Source organism: Zonotrichia albicollis, chromosome Z (assembly GCF_047830755.1).
Source record: "Zonotrichia albicollis isolate bZonAlb1 chromosome Z, bZonAlb1.hap1, whole genome shotgun sequence".
NCBI classification, from domain to species: domain Eukaryota; kingdom Metazoa; phylum Chordata; class Aves; order Passeriformes; family Passerellidae; genus Zonotrichia; species Zonotrichia albicollis.
In genome coordinates this window covers 20245217-20260089 of record NC_133860.1, presented here as the reverse complement: position 1 = coordinate 20260089, position 14873 = coordinate 20245217, and the positions used below count along the sequence as shown (strand labels likewise).

The following is a 14873-nucleotide window of genomic DNA, read 5'->3' as shown; positions in this document are numbered from 1 at the left end:
AAAGTTAGATGAAGTTTAAATTAGAGTAAAAAGACAAGTGGAAAGGAAATTTCTATGCTTTGAAGATGGGAATTGATTAATCTCTAAAAGATGGATAAATATTTATTTTTTCACTGTATAAGCTAGTTTACCTAACTCTCTGTAGCTGACTTTCCATGCTGTCTTTAGGTGGAGTTGTGAGTGTTCTTGACAGGAGTGACTACAGTTTTCCCCTCTGTTTTAGTAGTGGCAATCAATGAACTGCTCTAAGACTGCCTTGTACAAATTGAACTTATGCTCTGCATTAATCCAGAAAACCCCTGCCTTTTGACATTCACATTCATTCTTAAGTTTTTCGTAATGAAAACACAAAACTACATAATTAATGGAAAGCTGTAGCACTCTAGAGTGTAACTGAATGCATGTGTGGTTGATAATATAGTTTCTTCTTGGCCTGTCCCTACGTCAGCATTTCAAATTTTCAAAATACAGCATCTTTTTTTCTGTGTTGTGAAGTCTTTTGGGGAAATTCAACCCTCCTGCAGGGGCAGCAAGTATGACCATGTAAAAATTGTGCTGTAAAAACAGTTCAGGAATATTTAGTAATGAAGCAAAATACTCCTTTTTGCAGAGTTTCATTGCATGGCTATGGCACCTAATTGATAGACTGCAGATCATTTAGTATGTGCGAGGGTTTTTTATTAAGACTTTGAGCATATTCTTGGTAGTAAGGAAACTTCCTGAGCAATGAACCTGTGAAATTTCATTTATTTCCTGTGTTCATAAGAGAGTATTTCTGATAACTAAATATGATTGTGTGTGTTTCTTCTTAGGTATTTTAAATAAAGGTCTGTTAGCTGCTGAAAATACCTTTAATTATCTGAGAAAAAGATGCTGGATTAAAGACTTGTAGCCGGCAACTGCAGAGTACAGGAAGGTGCTACAGAATCACTTTGCTGAACATAATGATGCTAGGTTCCTAGCTTTCCATGTCATATTTTAGGGAAGTCTTAATTTAAAGTGGAAGCAACCTGGCTGTATAGAGGAAGGTTACCAGGCTGAATACCAGAAAGATGGTTTCTTTAACATTGAGGGGAAACTGAACATCCTTCACGAGTGATGCAGCTGATTCATAGGAGAAGAAGGAAAGCAGAGGCAGAAAAACCTGATTCCCTCCTGCTCCTCCTGCAACAAACTGGATGCATAACCATAGCCATGAGCCATTCATACCTGGGGCAGACCCCAGCATGTTTATAAACTTACTACAAATCATTGCCACCAAGCCCAGCAGGATAGCAATTCTGGTCACTGCCCCTCTGATATAAAAACTATGTATTAGGGACAATACTAAAGCTATTTCTGGATAAGAAAATAAACCTAGGGACCACAGATATATTAAAATCTCAAAAAACCCTAGGGACCAGAAATGCATGCAAACCTTCACCCCAATAGACATTATGAATTCAAAAAACATGGCTATTAGCTGCTTTAAACAAACACAGAGTAATAGCAACCAAAATGCAGTCAAAACAGGGTTATTCCACTCTCTCTCGAGCCCCACGTTTGGGCACCAATATTTTGTCCTGGTTTGGGGCAAATTTGGTAGAGAATCTCCAAAGGAGGGCCCCTCCAGAAAGCAAACCCACACGGCCCCTCCCCCCAACCGGTTCGGGAAAAAATTCCTCGGAGAGAGGTGGAAAGAACCTGTTTATTTCACAGGCACAGCACCCCCACTGCACAAATTGAACAATACCGGATGACACCGCTCTGAAAAAGGTGACAAAATCAGAAAGTCTCTTTTGGGGGTGGTCGCTCTGTTCTCAGTCCCTCCAGCGCTGGGGCAGTTGCTGCAGGCCAAACGGTGCAAATCCTCGGTGCTCCCAGGTCCCAGTCCGGAGCAGGTTCGAGATGGTTGAAGGAGAGGAGAAACAGTCCAGGAAGGAATTTGGACTGTTGAGCTAGAACTAGCTAATAAGCAGAAGCAAAAGCAAGCAGAAGCGAGAGCAGAGAGAGAGCGAGCAAAACAGAAGGCCAAAAGCAAAAGCAGCCCTATGTACTGCCCGTCTCTGTGTCCCTGATAAGAGAAACCCAAACAAAACTTTCAGTCTTCAGAGACAGTCTTAGAGGCACAGAACATATGAATGGGGATACAAGCATCATAACGTCACCCCAGGACACATATACAGCAGTTCTGTGTGGAAATGAAATTATTCAGTCAGCTTCTGACTTTGCTCTAGTAGAAAATTATCCATTTTTTAAAACTTTGATAATGCCAGGACTACTTTTTCTTGGCCTGATCTGTCAAGCAGCTAGCATCCAGAAGTAAAATATAAAAATGATCTTTATATGTTTTTATCTATCACAGTCAGTCACTTTGCTTTGTTCTTTTGGATTTAATTTGGGGAGTAACTTCATGATGAATTTGAAAGTGCAAGTTTTAGTAAGCATTTAAATAGATGTGAACTACAGCAAAGGACTTCTGTTTGCAGAAGTCACTGGAAACACTCCTTACTTGTTCCAAACCTGCTTGTTTGAAAAGACCTGGTTTTTTTTTTGGTTGAGATGACCCAGAGATATCTATTCAATTAAGTGGTGTTTCCCAAAGTAAAGGCTAGCTGCGTGTGCTCAAGGCAGTGAAAGCAGAAGCAAGCAAAAAATTCAGAGAAAGAAGTGATAAGATTAAACTGTTGGGCCGTGAGATTAAGCTTTGCAGCAGGTATGACAGGGCAAGGCAATTAAGTCCAAAGAAAAGATTAACACCACCCACTGTTCCTTGGTGCTTTCCTGGAAATGTTTCAAACAATTGATAAAAACTTAATCTCTTTAGTGTAGCCTGAAGTTAGGAGTTGATGAGAGGTGTTGGAACAATTCACTGTCTGGCTCCCTGGGATGTCTCTCTAAGGTCAGGAAGGGACAATTCACAGGCATCATTTCCTGGTTCTCCAGAAAGCAAACTCCAGCACAGTCTGCTTTGTTCGGCTGCTGCGGTCATGCATGAAATCACGAGCTGTGGGCATGAAAAATGTAGATGCTTCTTGGTTTATGCATTTACATGTACTTACCTTGAGAGCAGTAGCTTGCATAAATGCTTGCAAAGCAATGCTTGTTTGCAAAGCGTGTACCTCTGCCAGAGCACGTGCAGGTGTTGGTGTGATTTACTTATGGCTCCTTACAAAAGTGCCCACAGTCCCTACAGCACTGCAGATTGAGGACATGACATGAACCTCAATTATTTGTTTATTAACCTGTGGCCTGGAAGTGCACTAGCCCTTTCTTTCCTTTTTTGCCCCCGCATCCTGTAAAGAATGTTTCCAGATCACGTGTCCCAGTCCTGCTGTCATTGAAATCCTTACCAAATCTTCTCTGGAAATCTTTGACAGCAGGACTGGGTTGCTGTTGTGTAATACTGGACCCTTGATAGCCTGAATTACATATATAGCAAACAGCTACAGGTTCTTTGCTTAGTTTTGAATTTCAGAAAATAGGAACTTGAGGATAGTGCTTGGCAGTTACTCAGAATGCAGCCTCCTTGGTCCTTTTTTTTTCACATTTCAAAACTCTGCCTCAGGCTTTCTTGCAAGAGTAACGGTTGTGCTTGTGATTATTTATGTTCACTGAATGAGACATCTTGGGTTTATTTATATCGGTAACAGGAGCTTTAGTGATACTGTATTGCCACAGTAAAAGCAGGATCATATATTTTACTAGTTTGAAACAGAGCTAATCAGGGGAAAATGAGGAGCTGACCCCTTTTTCTAGTAGCTTTTTTTTCAGTAGATGCCATGTATGATCTGAACTAAAACAAATGTCTCTCTGAGTTCACTAGAAATGAGATTTTAAGAGATAGGTATATCTTTATATGTAACTGTCTTAGCCCATGTAGACTACTCCTGTTTGGAGAGGAGAAATTCATAGTCTATATGGCCATATTCAAGACACATTTGACTACACAGTTCCCTTTCACAGCCTGCTTGCTTACTTGGAAAAATATCTCCTAGAGAACATTTGCAAAACAAAATGTCAAAGGAAACATGATTTAGAGTCAACAATCTTCATTATAGACTGGCATCATGTAAAAAATAAACAATTCGCTCTCAATTTTACTGTGCTGTGAAGACAAAATGTTGGCTTATCTTGCATGCTTAAATAAGATCTGCTGTAGCCTAGCATATAGACCACCTTGGCAGGCAATCTATTTGGGCTTGTACTAGCTTTTACCATTGATGAGACCATGACAGAACATACTTTTGCAGATGTATTTAATTATAAAAATAATCAGGATAAATCAAAAATCCCCATCACAACTTCTTTTTTTCCCTTAATCTTAAAGCTTGTTTTTTCAAAATGTTCAAAGCTAATGTGGTGTATAGAAAAAGCATCTGCCACGTCTAGCGTATGTTTAAAAAGGAATTGTCTGTCCAAGTTCAACCACTGAGTTAAAAATGATACAGGATATAGATTTTATATTGTGGAAGTACATTTTCCTTTGAGTAACATTTTCTTTTGAGGCTGTTGCAAGATTGAGTTGATTATTACATGGAAGCTGTGGGGTTTTTTTTCCTGATCAATCACCGCTGCTGCAAAAACCATTAAGAGATTTTTGTATCATATATATACACATATATATTTGATGTTAGAATTGTGGTTTGCATTTTTCTGAAATGAAAAATAGGTGTTAATAAGAGATAAGCAACTTTTATTAATTTAACAAATAGGCACTTCTTTTTTTTTGCTTTTTGTTTTTTAAGAGCTCATTTTAAATTTTTGAACACTAACTTGGAACTTAACAGGATTCAGCGTTATTCAGAATTAGAACCTGAAGGAGTGCTTGCTTCATGGAAATTCAATGAAATAAGCATAGAGCTGTTTGTGTAGCTGAAAAGGGTACTTTGGGATTGGAAATCAGAGATTTAACAGGCTTGGACTGCAACAAACCCCAGAGCCCATGTGTCTTCTTACCAGTTGAGGGGCCACATACTGGACTGCACAGGCAAACTCCTCCTGGAACACCTGCCTGTCCAACATTAGCAAAGTATTTGAAACTTCCAAGATCAGGTGTTCTTCCTCTAAGTGAAAGAATATTAAGACTGTGTTGCTTAGGAGGTACCGTAGAAAGTAGCAATTCTGAAGCTATGCACTGTGAATATGGTCTGCATTAAGCCCCTTCAGCCCTTACTAAATGCTGTTCTCCTAGCACACAGTGATACTGGATTGATGTCTCTGGTGGACTCAGGGAGTCCTGAAATGCTTTCTACATTTCAGACTTGATTGCTTGTTTTCCAAGCACAAACCATCTGTTTTGTTTCATTGGCATTTTTCTGCTTATTTAATCATATTTTAGTTAGAGCAAAAGTTGTGTTTGGGTCCAGTTGTGAGTGGTGCTGGGCTCTCGCCACCTTCCTTATCCTGAGCAGACATTATGGCACATCAGACCCGTCTGAAGTGGATAGTGGTGCGCACAAATGACAGCTGTTAGCGTCAGATGTGCAGACACCACATTTAATGGAATATGCTCATCAAATGTAAAACACTTGATGTTTTGATGGTACTGAAATCAACAACATCAGGAAAAATAGAAATCTCTACAGTAATTGCCTTTGCTGTTGTTTGCAGAATACAGATTTTAGTGCTTCTGTCTTCATCCTCCAGTGTTTAGCTCTACTTGAATGGAGCTGTCTCGGTCTGTGGCACAAGTAGGCCCAAATAAAGCGGGGCACATAGTTACTTGGACTCTGAAATGTTGAAGCATTTCTGGAACTAATATAGGAATGCTGATGCATTGTACATATTACATCTATTTATTATCCTAGTTCACACACAACTTTGAAAAAAAATCAATGAATTGTTGCTATCCACTGAAAACATTTCATTAGCATTTGATACAGTAAACACATTCTTCATGAACTTAGGTTTTCCTCAGTGGCTAGTCTCATAAGGTTATAAATGATGATACATGGTGGCTGGAGGAAAGATCACGTAGAAATCTAAGTGGTACAGAAAATACAGCCCTGTACCTCTAAAAGAAAGAGGCATTAATGCTTGAAAAGGCACTTACATATTATTCTTTCATGAGTTAGTTTCTTGAGTACTGTTAGCTGAAAAAGATGGGTTAAGGAGGCAGGAGGATGCAGTAGGTGATGCTTCCATGGGGCACATTTATCAACTAGGGGCCAGATTATCCACAGAACTGTTTTTCATCCTGAAAAAGTAAGATCACATGAGTTATTTCTGATCTTCATCCTGGGGCATCAGGCTGGGAACAGGAGATAATTAAAGAGGCTTGGACCTTCTGTGGAGACCTATTCCTCAGAGGTTTTGTGTAGACCTGAGTGAAAGTTCAAGCAAATGTTAAGCACTGCTGCTATAGAAAGTATTGTTACTATTTACACCTTCTTTCCTCATCTACCTTCCTGTTTAGGCTTACTGTGTTTTATTTTTGGCCTGCTGTACATCCTAGAATATCACTAATTGAATTTTGTGAGTAAATGAATTAAAATAATGGAGTACATAAATGTGTCCCTACACAAAAATTATTGTGAATGGGAAAATGAAAGGTTTTTTTTTTAAAGCAAAATTGGAATTAATTAACTATATAATCATGGAGCAAATAAAATTGAATGTAAATGGAAGAAGGACATCTAAAAATAGGAAATCTAAATTTGATATTGTATTATATCATCATCAAACAATCCCATCAAATGTATCCATATACAATATTTGCAGAGTGTTTATTGTGTATGTGTACCTTTCATTGCATATCCCCTGCTCACATGCATCTTCCAAAAGATGAACATTATGGCACAGAAGACTCTGCAGGGGGCAAGTACAGGTTCATCTGCCCAGGTTTAATATGCTTGCATTCTTACACAATAACCTATCTCAAAATAAATGAAGCTGAGAGTCTGGGTACTGGCACCACACATATCTTGTATTCTTGCATCAGAAAATTTAGTTGTGGTGGTGTTTATCTCTAATATACTGCAAATATGGCAGGTTAAATAAGTACAGTGCCTTGAGTCTTCAGTGGTAATAGTAGATACAGGTGGAAGTGAATGGTGGGTTGTACTGCTAGATCTTATCTGTGTGACAACTTTTGTTGGTTTTTTTCCTGTTCTTTTTGCTAGGTTTCACCAAAACTAATACCAATGAGGCAGATTTAACTGCGAATTACAGACTGGGCTAAATTCGCGAGAAGGCTTGTTTCCAAATGGAATAAATCGATGACCGTCTTGCAATGTTACTTTTTTTTTTTTCTTTTTCTTTTTTTTTAAGGGCTCTCTAGGTAGGTTCCAGATAGTTAAACTCAGGCTTGACTATATGTTTAATTGTATTCTGCTTTCATAACATTACCAGCTTTAATGGAATGGTGAATATATTCTCTAAGTTTTGAATCATATTATAGTGAAATGTTAATGATTGTTATAAAAAAGGAAAAAAAACGCCTTGTAGTCTCTCTGCCAAATGCTAGGGTGTTTTTACACAGAATTAGAAAAAAAAACATGCAAAACTTATGATTGCCTCTTCGTTTGATGATATCTGTTGCTCTGGAACTATGGCACGTACCATGTCCATTCTCCTCTAAAGGTGTGGGTCTTTCTTTTCTGGAGTGGTCTATAACAAATATATGTATCTGTAGAGAGATATTGGGAGTATGGACATTCCTTTTCCTGAACCTTTTCATCTGTCTGTAACAAAATTGTTTAAACCAGTGGAAATAATTGGGACCTAAATATATCTGCTGTTTCCACAGTGTGTGTCTGTTGGTACTGAGAGGTCTACACCTCCCAAAGTCCAACTGTGACCCTTCATATTTCAGTCATACAAACTAGAATGGGGCTAGTATCAAGGAGGAAGATGAAAAAGTGTCTGTCCTCATGCAGGCCACTGGTAGCTGCACAATTTCCCACATGAACTGCTCTTGTTCTCCAGATATAATGCTTCTCCTCAGCTCCCAGTCAAAGGCAACTGAATATAGTTTCTGCAGTCAGGTCTGTCTTCCCAGTGCCTCATAGAGAAACAGGGGAAGAGAAGGTTTGGACACTTCGATGAGTCTTCTGAAGGGAATACAGATGGTTAAGGGTAAAAGCAATATGCACCACTTGTCACTCAAGGCACCAGAAAAATCTAAAGAGCTTGGAACCCGATTTCATCATATCTTGAGACAATCAAAATGAAAAGACATTATCTCAGAGTCATTTTGATGAAGGCCTTATTTTCCCTGTTAATTACAAAATCATTTTTATATTTTGTTACTTTTGCAAACAGATAATATGACAGCTTTGGATCTCACATACCAAATCAGTACAATATGTCTTTGTTATGCAGAGCATGAATTGACTGGAAATCAGCATTTACTAAAATACAATGTTCTCTCCAATATAATGGTTTCTGTCATTTCTGTCATTTATATAAATAGGAACATGTAAAACACTTCAGTTAAAATAATTCCTGACGTAATGTGTGACATCAGGAGTGGAGCATATTAAGTGACTGAAAAACAAAATGTAGATACACAAGAAGTTTATATAATGCCTATCATGCATGTAATAAGCATGTTTAGCACATGACATAGAAAACCATTCTAATACTAAGTGAATAAGGGATTCATCATAGTCAATGTGTGTAATGGAAGGAATGTAACACATTTCTTGGGCAAGCTAAATTGTGCAGTATTTAGCTCTTGTACTAGCCTTCATACAGCATTTTTCCATTCTAAAATATGAATTGCTTCTCTTTCATGGAAACAGCTACAAAATTGGTCTTGATCCATACATGGGTTTTACAGCAGTAAAACTGTTTCAGTTGGAGGTATTATATTGTATAGTTGCACTTACCCTAAACAGTTCTTTGATAATCTCTTGTCAATACCGTAACAAACTACCCTTCATCCCAGAAAGAAATTAACAAAATGCCTTTGTAAACACCATTATGCCAGTACAAAAGTATTCCCATGATACTAAACTGTGACTTGAATTCGTGGCTGCTGGTGGGTAGTAGGCCATTGTGTAGCCTGAATCTATAGGCAAGACCTGATGCTGGGCCTGTGGGAAAGAAGTGTGTTGTACAAAGACCTGTGCTAATTTCATGACTAATGTATACAAGTGATTTGGTTGATAGGTAATTTTCATCAAAGACTTGAAACTACATTTATCATAGTGCTCCAAGATATCTTAACACATCATGTTAATTTTCACATTTTCTCTGTTTAGGCTATTTAGATGTATTGCCTGTGTTACTCATTCATTCCACACGAGTTAAGTTTGACCATTTTTTCTTCTGTGGAGGTAGACTCAAGTTCTGCTCACAGAGGTTTTGAAGATTAAAAATCTGTATATAATAAAACCTGACTACTTTAGCTCACTGTAAACAGTTTCACTTTTGAATAGAGCAGTCCACAGGCCTCTTCCCTAATCCATGAAGACAATTCAGTGACAGTTCTGACCCTTGTGGTGGTGTGCACAGCAAAAGGTGCCTGTCTTTGCCTTCTGAAGAGCTACTCTGAGGGAATGGATGTAGTCCCTGAAGGTGTTTTGTTCATCCTCACTCAAAGCTCTTGTATAGAATACCCAAAATGGATGATCGTTTTAGGGTAAGCAAGAATTATAAGAAACTATTGTACAGGGGAGGGCACTTACTGTTAACTTACCCAGAGGAAAATAACCCCACAAAACCAAAAAGACCAAACATTTAAATAGATGGGTGAGTATTAAAGAAATCTATAAATGAAAATGTTGCTCTATTGCAATTACCTATGCTACATTAGTTGTAGGACTGATTAGTTAATTCCAGTGAACATTTACACATCTATGAAGTGCAGGAGAGGTGTCTGAGGGCAGGATCAAGTGTACACTGCTTCTGCCATAGAACTTTGCTTTGCTGGTACACGCACAGAAGCTATTGTTGTCATTTGTTGTCATTTATACATGGCTATAAAAAGACTAATGACCTGTTAATGTCTGGGAGTTTAGCACCTTGGTTTCTGAATCAAAGAATTAGGACCCAAGAACTCCTGATTTCCAGCTTTTCTGGTTCTCCTCTAACTGCCTTGTGGAATGACCAGCTGTGTTCTCTGCCTTGTCTCCTGTTGCTGGAAAAGGGGATGTTTTTCTGCCTACCTCACAGGGATGTTGTGAGGAATAAGAAGCTAAGGTCTGTGCAAGAGATTATTTGTTTCTCTTCAACTTGGGTATCACACTTGATCAAGAGTGTGGAAGAGTACTTGAAGACTGTCATATGTGCTGTACATTTGAGTTCTGTGTCTTATTTGTGTCAGTGTTAATGCAAGAGAGCAAAAGCACATGGTGCTGAAAATTGGGGATAAAAGGAGAACAGGCTCTCTCCATATACAGCAATGATGCTGTAGCAACAGGAGACAAGATATGTATGTCACACATGAATTTTTGTATCTTGAGGACAAAAGATTGTATTAAAATATTGGTATTGTTATGAAAATGTCATGAGTTCGCACAAGATAATTGCAACAGGCTTTGAATCCACTTTCAAAATTCATTTTTTAAGCAAAATAAAAATTAAAGCACTCCTAAGTATTTCCCTCTCTGTGGGCACAAGTGTGGTTCACAGGTAAGGTATACTCTAAGCAGTAGTTGCAATAGTTGACATTGCAGGGATTAAGGTTTATTGGGACTGAAATTATTCCCTGCTTGACAGCACGTCACAAACAAGGACAGTTATTACTCTTTGTCCTGAAGAAGATGATGATTCTACTATCACACTGGACTCCACTTTTTATTTTATTGATTTTTTTGTCCGTGAAAAAAAGGAAAAAAATGTAGAAAACATAGCTGTGCTGTAAACTCTGCAAACTAAACATCAAAGTCCTTCCTATGTGCAAAAACAATCAATATAATAAAGGTTTAAAATTGCAGGTTTTGTCTATTAATTTATCTGTTACCATTTTTTGAGGTGTTCTGTTCTGCTTTTGGGAGAAGTAAAAGTTTAGCTTGTGTTCACACCAGCATATTGCACATCAGCCCACGGCAAAACCTCAAGGTCTTGTCTGAATGTGGATGGGTTTGATAAACAGAAATAATGAAGCTCAAAAATCAGTTAACAGCTGGATTCTACATGTTCTCTCTTCTCACTGGTGTCTCTGTTGGGTCAATCTCAAACATAATTATCACATTCATTTTCAAAATGACTTGTTTTTCAATCAAGTTAAATAATGGACTGCATATGTAGTCCTTAGAGAAGAGATTTTTTACCTTTTGAATAAAACTGCTGTAGAACTGATCATATTTGAGATGTTAATCATCGATGTTAGCGTGTGGCTGCACTCTGAAAATTGTACTAGATGACACATGAAGACAAATTCCATTAACCACCTACTGAATGATAAAGTAGATGATTGCAAAGGGATGAAAATGTCTGTGTGTAGTGGGGTCATCCTTCCATACCTGCCATAAGGTCACGCATAAATGTGTCATAGAATCGTTTTCTCTTCGGTATCATCAGAAAGCAGGTTGATAAATGTGAAGAAAAATGTTTTGAGTCATAAAAAAAAACCCTGATGTTTTTCTCTGAAATGAAACTCTTCAGTAATTTATGTGCGTGGTCAAAATCCAGCATCCCTGTGAAGGGGGCTAGAAGGTAAGTGGCAAACCCCCAGAGATAATGCAGCAATCTTGCAGCTCTGAAATTCACTTACACAAATGTGGAAGGTTATGTTTTCCTCTGACAAGAGGAGAAAGTTACAGGCGTATCTGAGAAGTTTTGTGGTAACTTGTATGTCTTCCAGTTTCGCCTATTGTGCTGGTTTGGGTTTGGGTAGAGTTGGTTTTGTTCACAGTAGCTGGTATGGGGCTGTGTTTTGCATTTGTGCTGAACACAGGGTTGGTAACTCAGGGTTGTCTCCCTTATCCTGAGCAGTGCTTGCTCAGAGCCAAGGCCTTTTCAGCTCCTATCCCACCCCACCAGTGAGGAGGCCGGGGATCCCAGGAATTGGGAGGGGACTTGGCCAGGACATAATTTCTTTGTTGTACAGCAGTATTCTTCTGAGAGCAGAACCCTTCTTCTGCACATAGCCGTCGGCTTCTGGAGACTAGGGATCTTAACATACCCATTCCACAGTGTGTTTGGCAGCTTTAAACAAAAGAATTTCAGAGAAAATCAAGATGGGGAAGGAATTACTTTTCTCAAGGTATTTACGTAACATCAGGTTTTGAGGCTCCAGCAAATTGTGTCTGTGTTATGAAAACTTGCTGTGTCTGGTTCACATGTTTTTGTACATATTTGGAAGAAGTAAGGGCAGGGGAGAAACCCTTGCCTTCAAGGTGATTGGATTCTCCATCTGCCTCCCATGATACTTTCTACTGATTGTATTTTACTGGTGTAATGGCTTGCAGAAGCAAGCAGAACATGACTTATTTGTGGGAGCAGTAGAGTTTAAAAATAGAACTTTTATTTCCATGTTCTTAAAACTGTCCCCTGAGCATGTAATCCAGAGAAAAACTGTTTAATTTGTGTCGGTCTTGGATAGATTATTAAACTGCAGCTGCTGTAGTGCTTTTGGGCATTGCCCCTGGGCCTATTACATGGGTGAGAAATGCTGCCCTTGGTGCAGTGCAGATCATCATGCTTCTCTCAAACCTGTGCCTGTGTGAGGGCTACAAGCCAGTGTCCGCCCACCTGGCTGCTAAAGGGTCTCACCTTGAATGTAGGTTTGTGCTGTTTTCAACATAGAATTGGCACAGCCCCAACTCCTTTGAAAAATTGTGATGATGTTTCTTTCCTTGTATTGACTTGGCAGAGAGAGTTTTTGCGAAGGTTCAGCTCCTAACCCTGACCAGTAGGATTCAAAGTACATCTTTCTTGTCCCAGAAAAAGACCTAACCAGCCATGCTGCTCAGGGACCTGGGTGAGAGAGCTGCTCCAGGGAATAATGTCTTTAGCAGAAAGGATGGCAAAAGCCACAAGGCTGTGAATGAAGTCAAGAAGGAGCAGGAGATGTTCATGCAATGTGCATTCGCCCATCAGTGGCAAGACTTGAACTGTCTTTCAGAGGATGGCTCTTCTTTTAATAACATGTGCTTTCAAATGTGTAAACAAGTCACTGCCCCTCCTTTCTGTCTGTCCCATGTGTAGGCACCTACCTGCAAGGTGATTCGGGGCAAGCAACAAAACTGGCAAGTCTCTTAAAGAACAGGCAGGTCAAGCAATATACTGCTATGGCACCTTAGTACAGTACACTGAGGGATTTTCCCTTTTAAGATTGATTTCTCTAAATGAATCAAATTTGTTTGTAGATGCCCATGCTAATTACTTCTATTACTTGAATAAATTCCTTAATATTCCCTTTGGTTCTCTAGCTGGAAACTAGTAGAAAAGGGAACTGAAAACTTCTCTAAATGCAGAGAAAACCTGTTTCAAGAAGAGCAAAAACTGCAGCCAGGAGGAGAATTAATTTGCAGAAACTGAACAAAAAACATGAAAAGCAATCTTACATGTTACCACCCAAAGAGCAAAGGCAAGCCACAGAAGCAACACATTCATACCACTTAAGAAAGTATACATTAATGTAATACAAATTCAATCTCATCTGTTTGAGCAATGAGTGGATAAAGACTATGAATTGGATCTGATGCCTATATCCTGGAAAATCACATTTCCCCCACCCATTTTGAAAATTTGGCTGTATGAGCAATTAACACTGTCACTCAGAGTTGTCCAAAAAACAAGACAAGCTATGTGATGCTATAGCAGGCAAGGCTGTCATGTCCAATAATATCCCTAAAAATACAAACTTTAATCAGTCACTCTGGCTTGCCCCTCATTTTTGTTTAGTGCCATCTTGCATTTATCGCAATCAAACCCATCACCCATGCTTTCCTCTTTCTGGCACCCTACTAATCCTAAACAAGTAGCTCCCTCTGCTCAAGGAAGACTGCTCAAATTTCATCAGTTTTCCTGCTTGCCAGGACTTGTTCTTCGGAGGAGGAGAGGAGGAAGTAGTGTGTGTGCCCGTGTTCTGCTGAGCCATGCCAGCAGGGGAACTGCAGAGCAGAATAGCAGAGCAGACATCACGGGCAGAGGTGGTGGTGCTGGGGAATGGTGTTAGCGAGCCACTGCTGAGCACCAGCACCTCTGGTGTTCTGGCCAGTTTCTAAACTGCCTCTCACACATCTCCTGTCAGAAAAAAACACAGATGCACAGTACGTTCTCTCTGTCTCTAGTTTTATTTCAGCTTGGAGATCACATGACTGCTCTGTTTGAAAAATTAAAATAATAAACTCCAGTGAAGGTGATGAATCTGAGTGAAAAGCCAGGGGCTTGGCCTGGGCATTTTCCTGACAGAGCCAGGAAAAGCTCTGGGCATGTTCCTGACTGCAGTGCCCACTGGGGCAAGAAGGAAGACATCAGGCTTGGACATGGCTCTTCTCAGATCATAGATGCTTGTCCTGTGTGCTGTGCATATACAGTGGTGGGGGACGGGGCTGAGAAAGGCTCAGGACTTCTTTGGAACAGAAGGCAGGAGCTGAGATCTGGGACTGAAATGGCACAAACTCAGTTTCTGTCCTGCATGGTGGAACCACTACAGGAACTCTCAGTTCCACTAGAGGATGCTTCTCATCGTAGTGCTAATACTTCTTCAGGATTACAGGTTGGTATTGCTGATTTTCTGCTGCTGTATTGATTAATACCAACATTTTCAGATTCCTGTCTTCTTCAGGCAACCTGTGGTCTGGAAAAGGAGAAAAATAAAAAAAGCCAGCTACATAAATCTGCTAGCTATAAAACTGAAGGATGGTGAAATTATTCTGCAACACCATATCCATATTCTCATTAGAGCAGTTCAGCATTTTTAGGACATATTAACTGCTGCAGCAAGAAGAAGAAGCTGCAGATCAATATAAAATAAACCACAGCTTCGCAAAAGC

At 39.4% G+C, this 14873-nt stretch overlaps 1 protein-coding gene across 1 annotated transcript in view; it reads left to right on the top strand.

The window, feature by feature from the left end:
• OXCT1 (3-oxoacid CoA-transferase 1) overlaps positions 1 to 10864 on the top strand; it is an 88830-nt gene extending 77966 nt beyond the window's left edge. Inside the window, exon 17 of the mRNA XM_005488828.4 lies at positions 7104 to 10864. Within this exon, the coding sequence (XP_005488885.3) occupies positions 7104 to 7139 (36 nt within the window). The 3' untranslated portion in view covers positions 7140 to 10864. The remainder of the gene's footprint in view (positions 1 to 7103) is intronic.
• The last annotated feature ends 4009 nt before the right edge of the window (positions 10865 to 14873 follow it).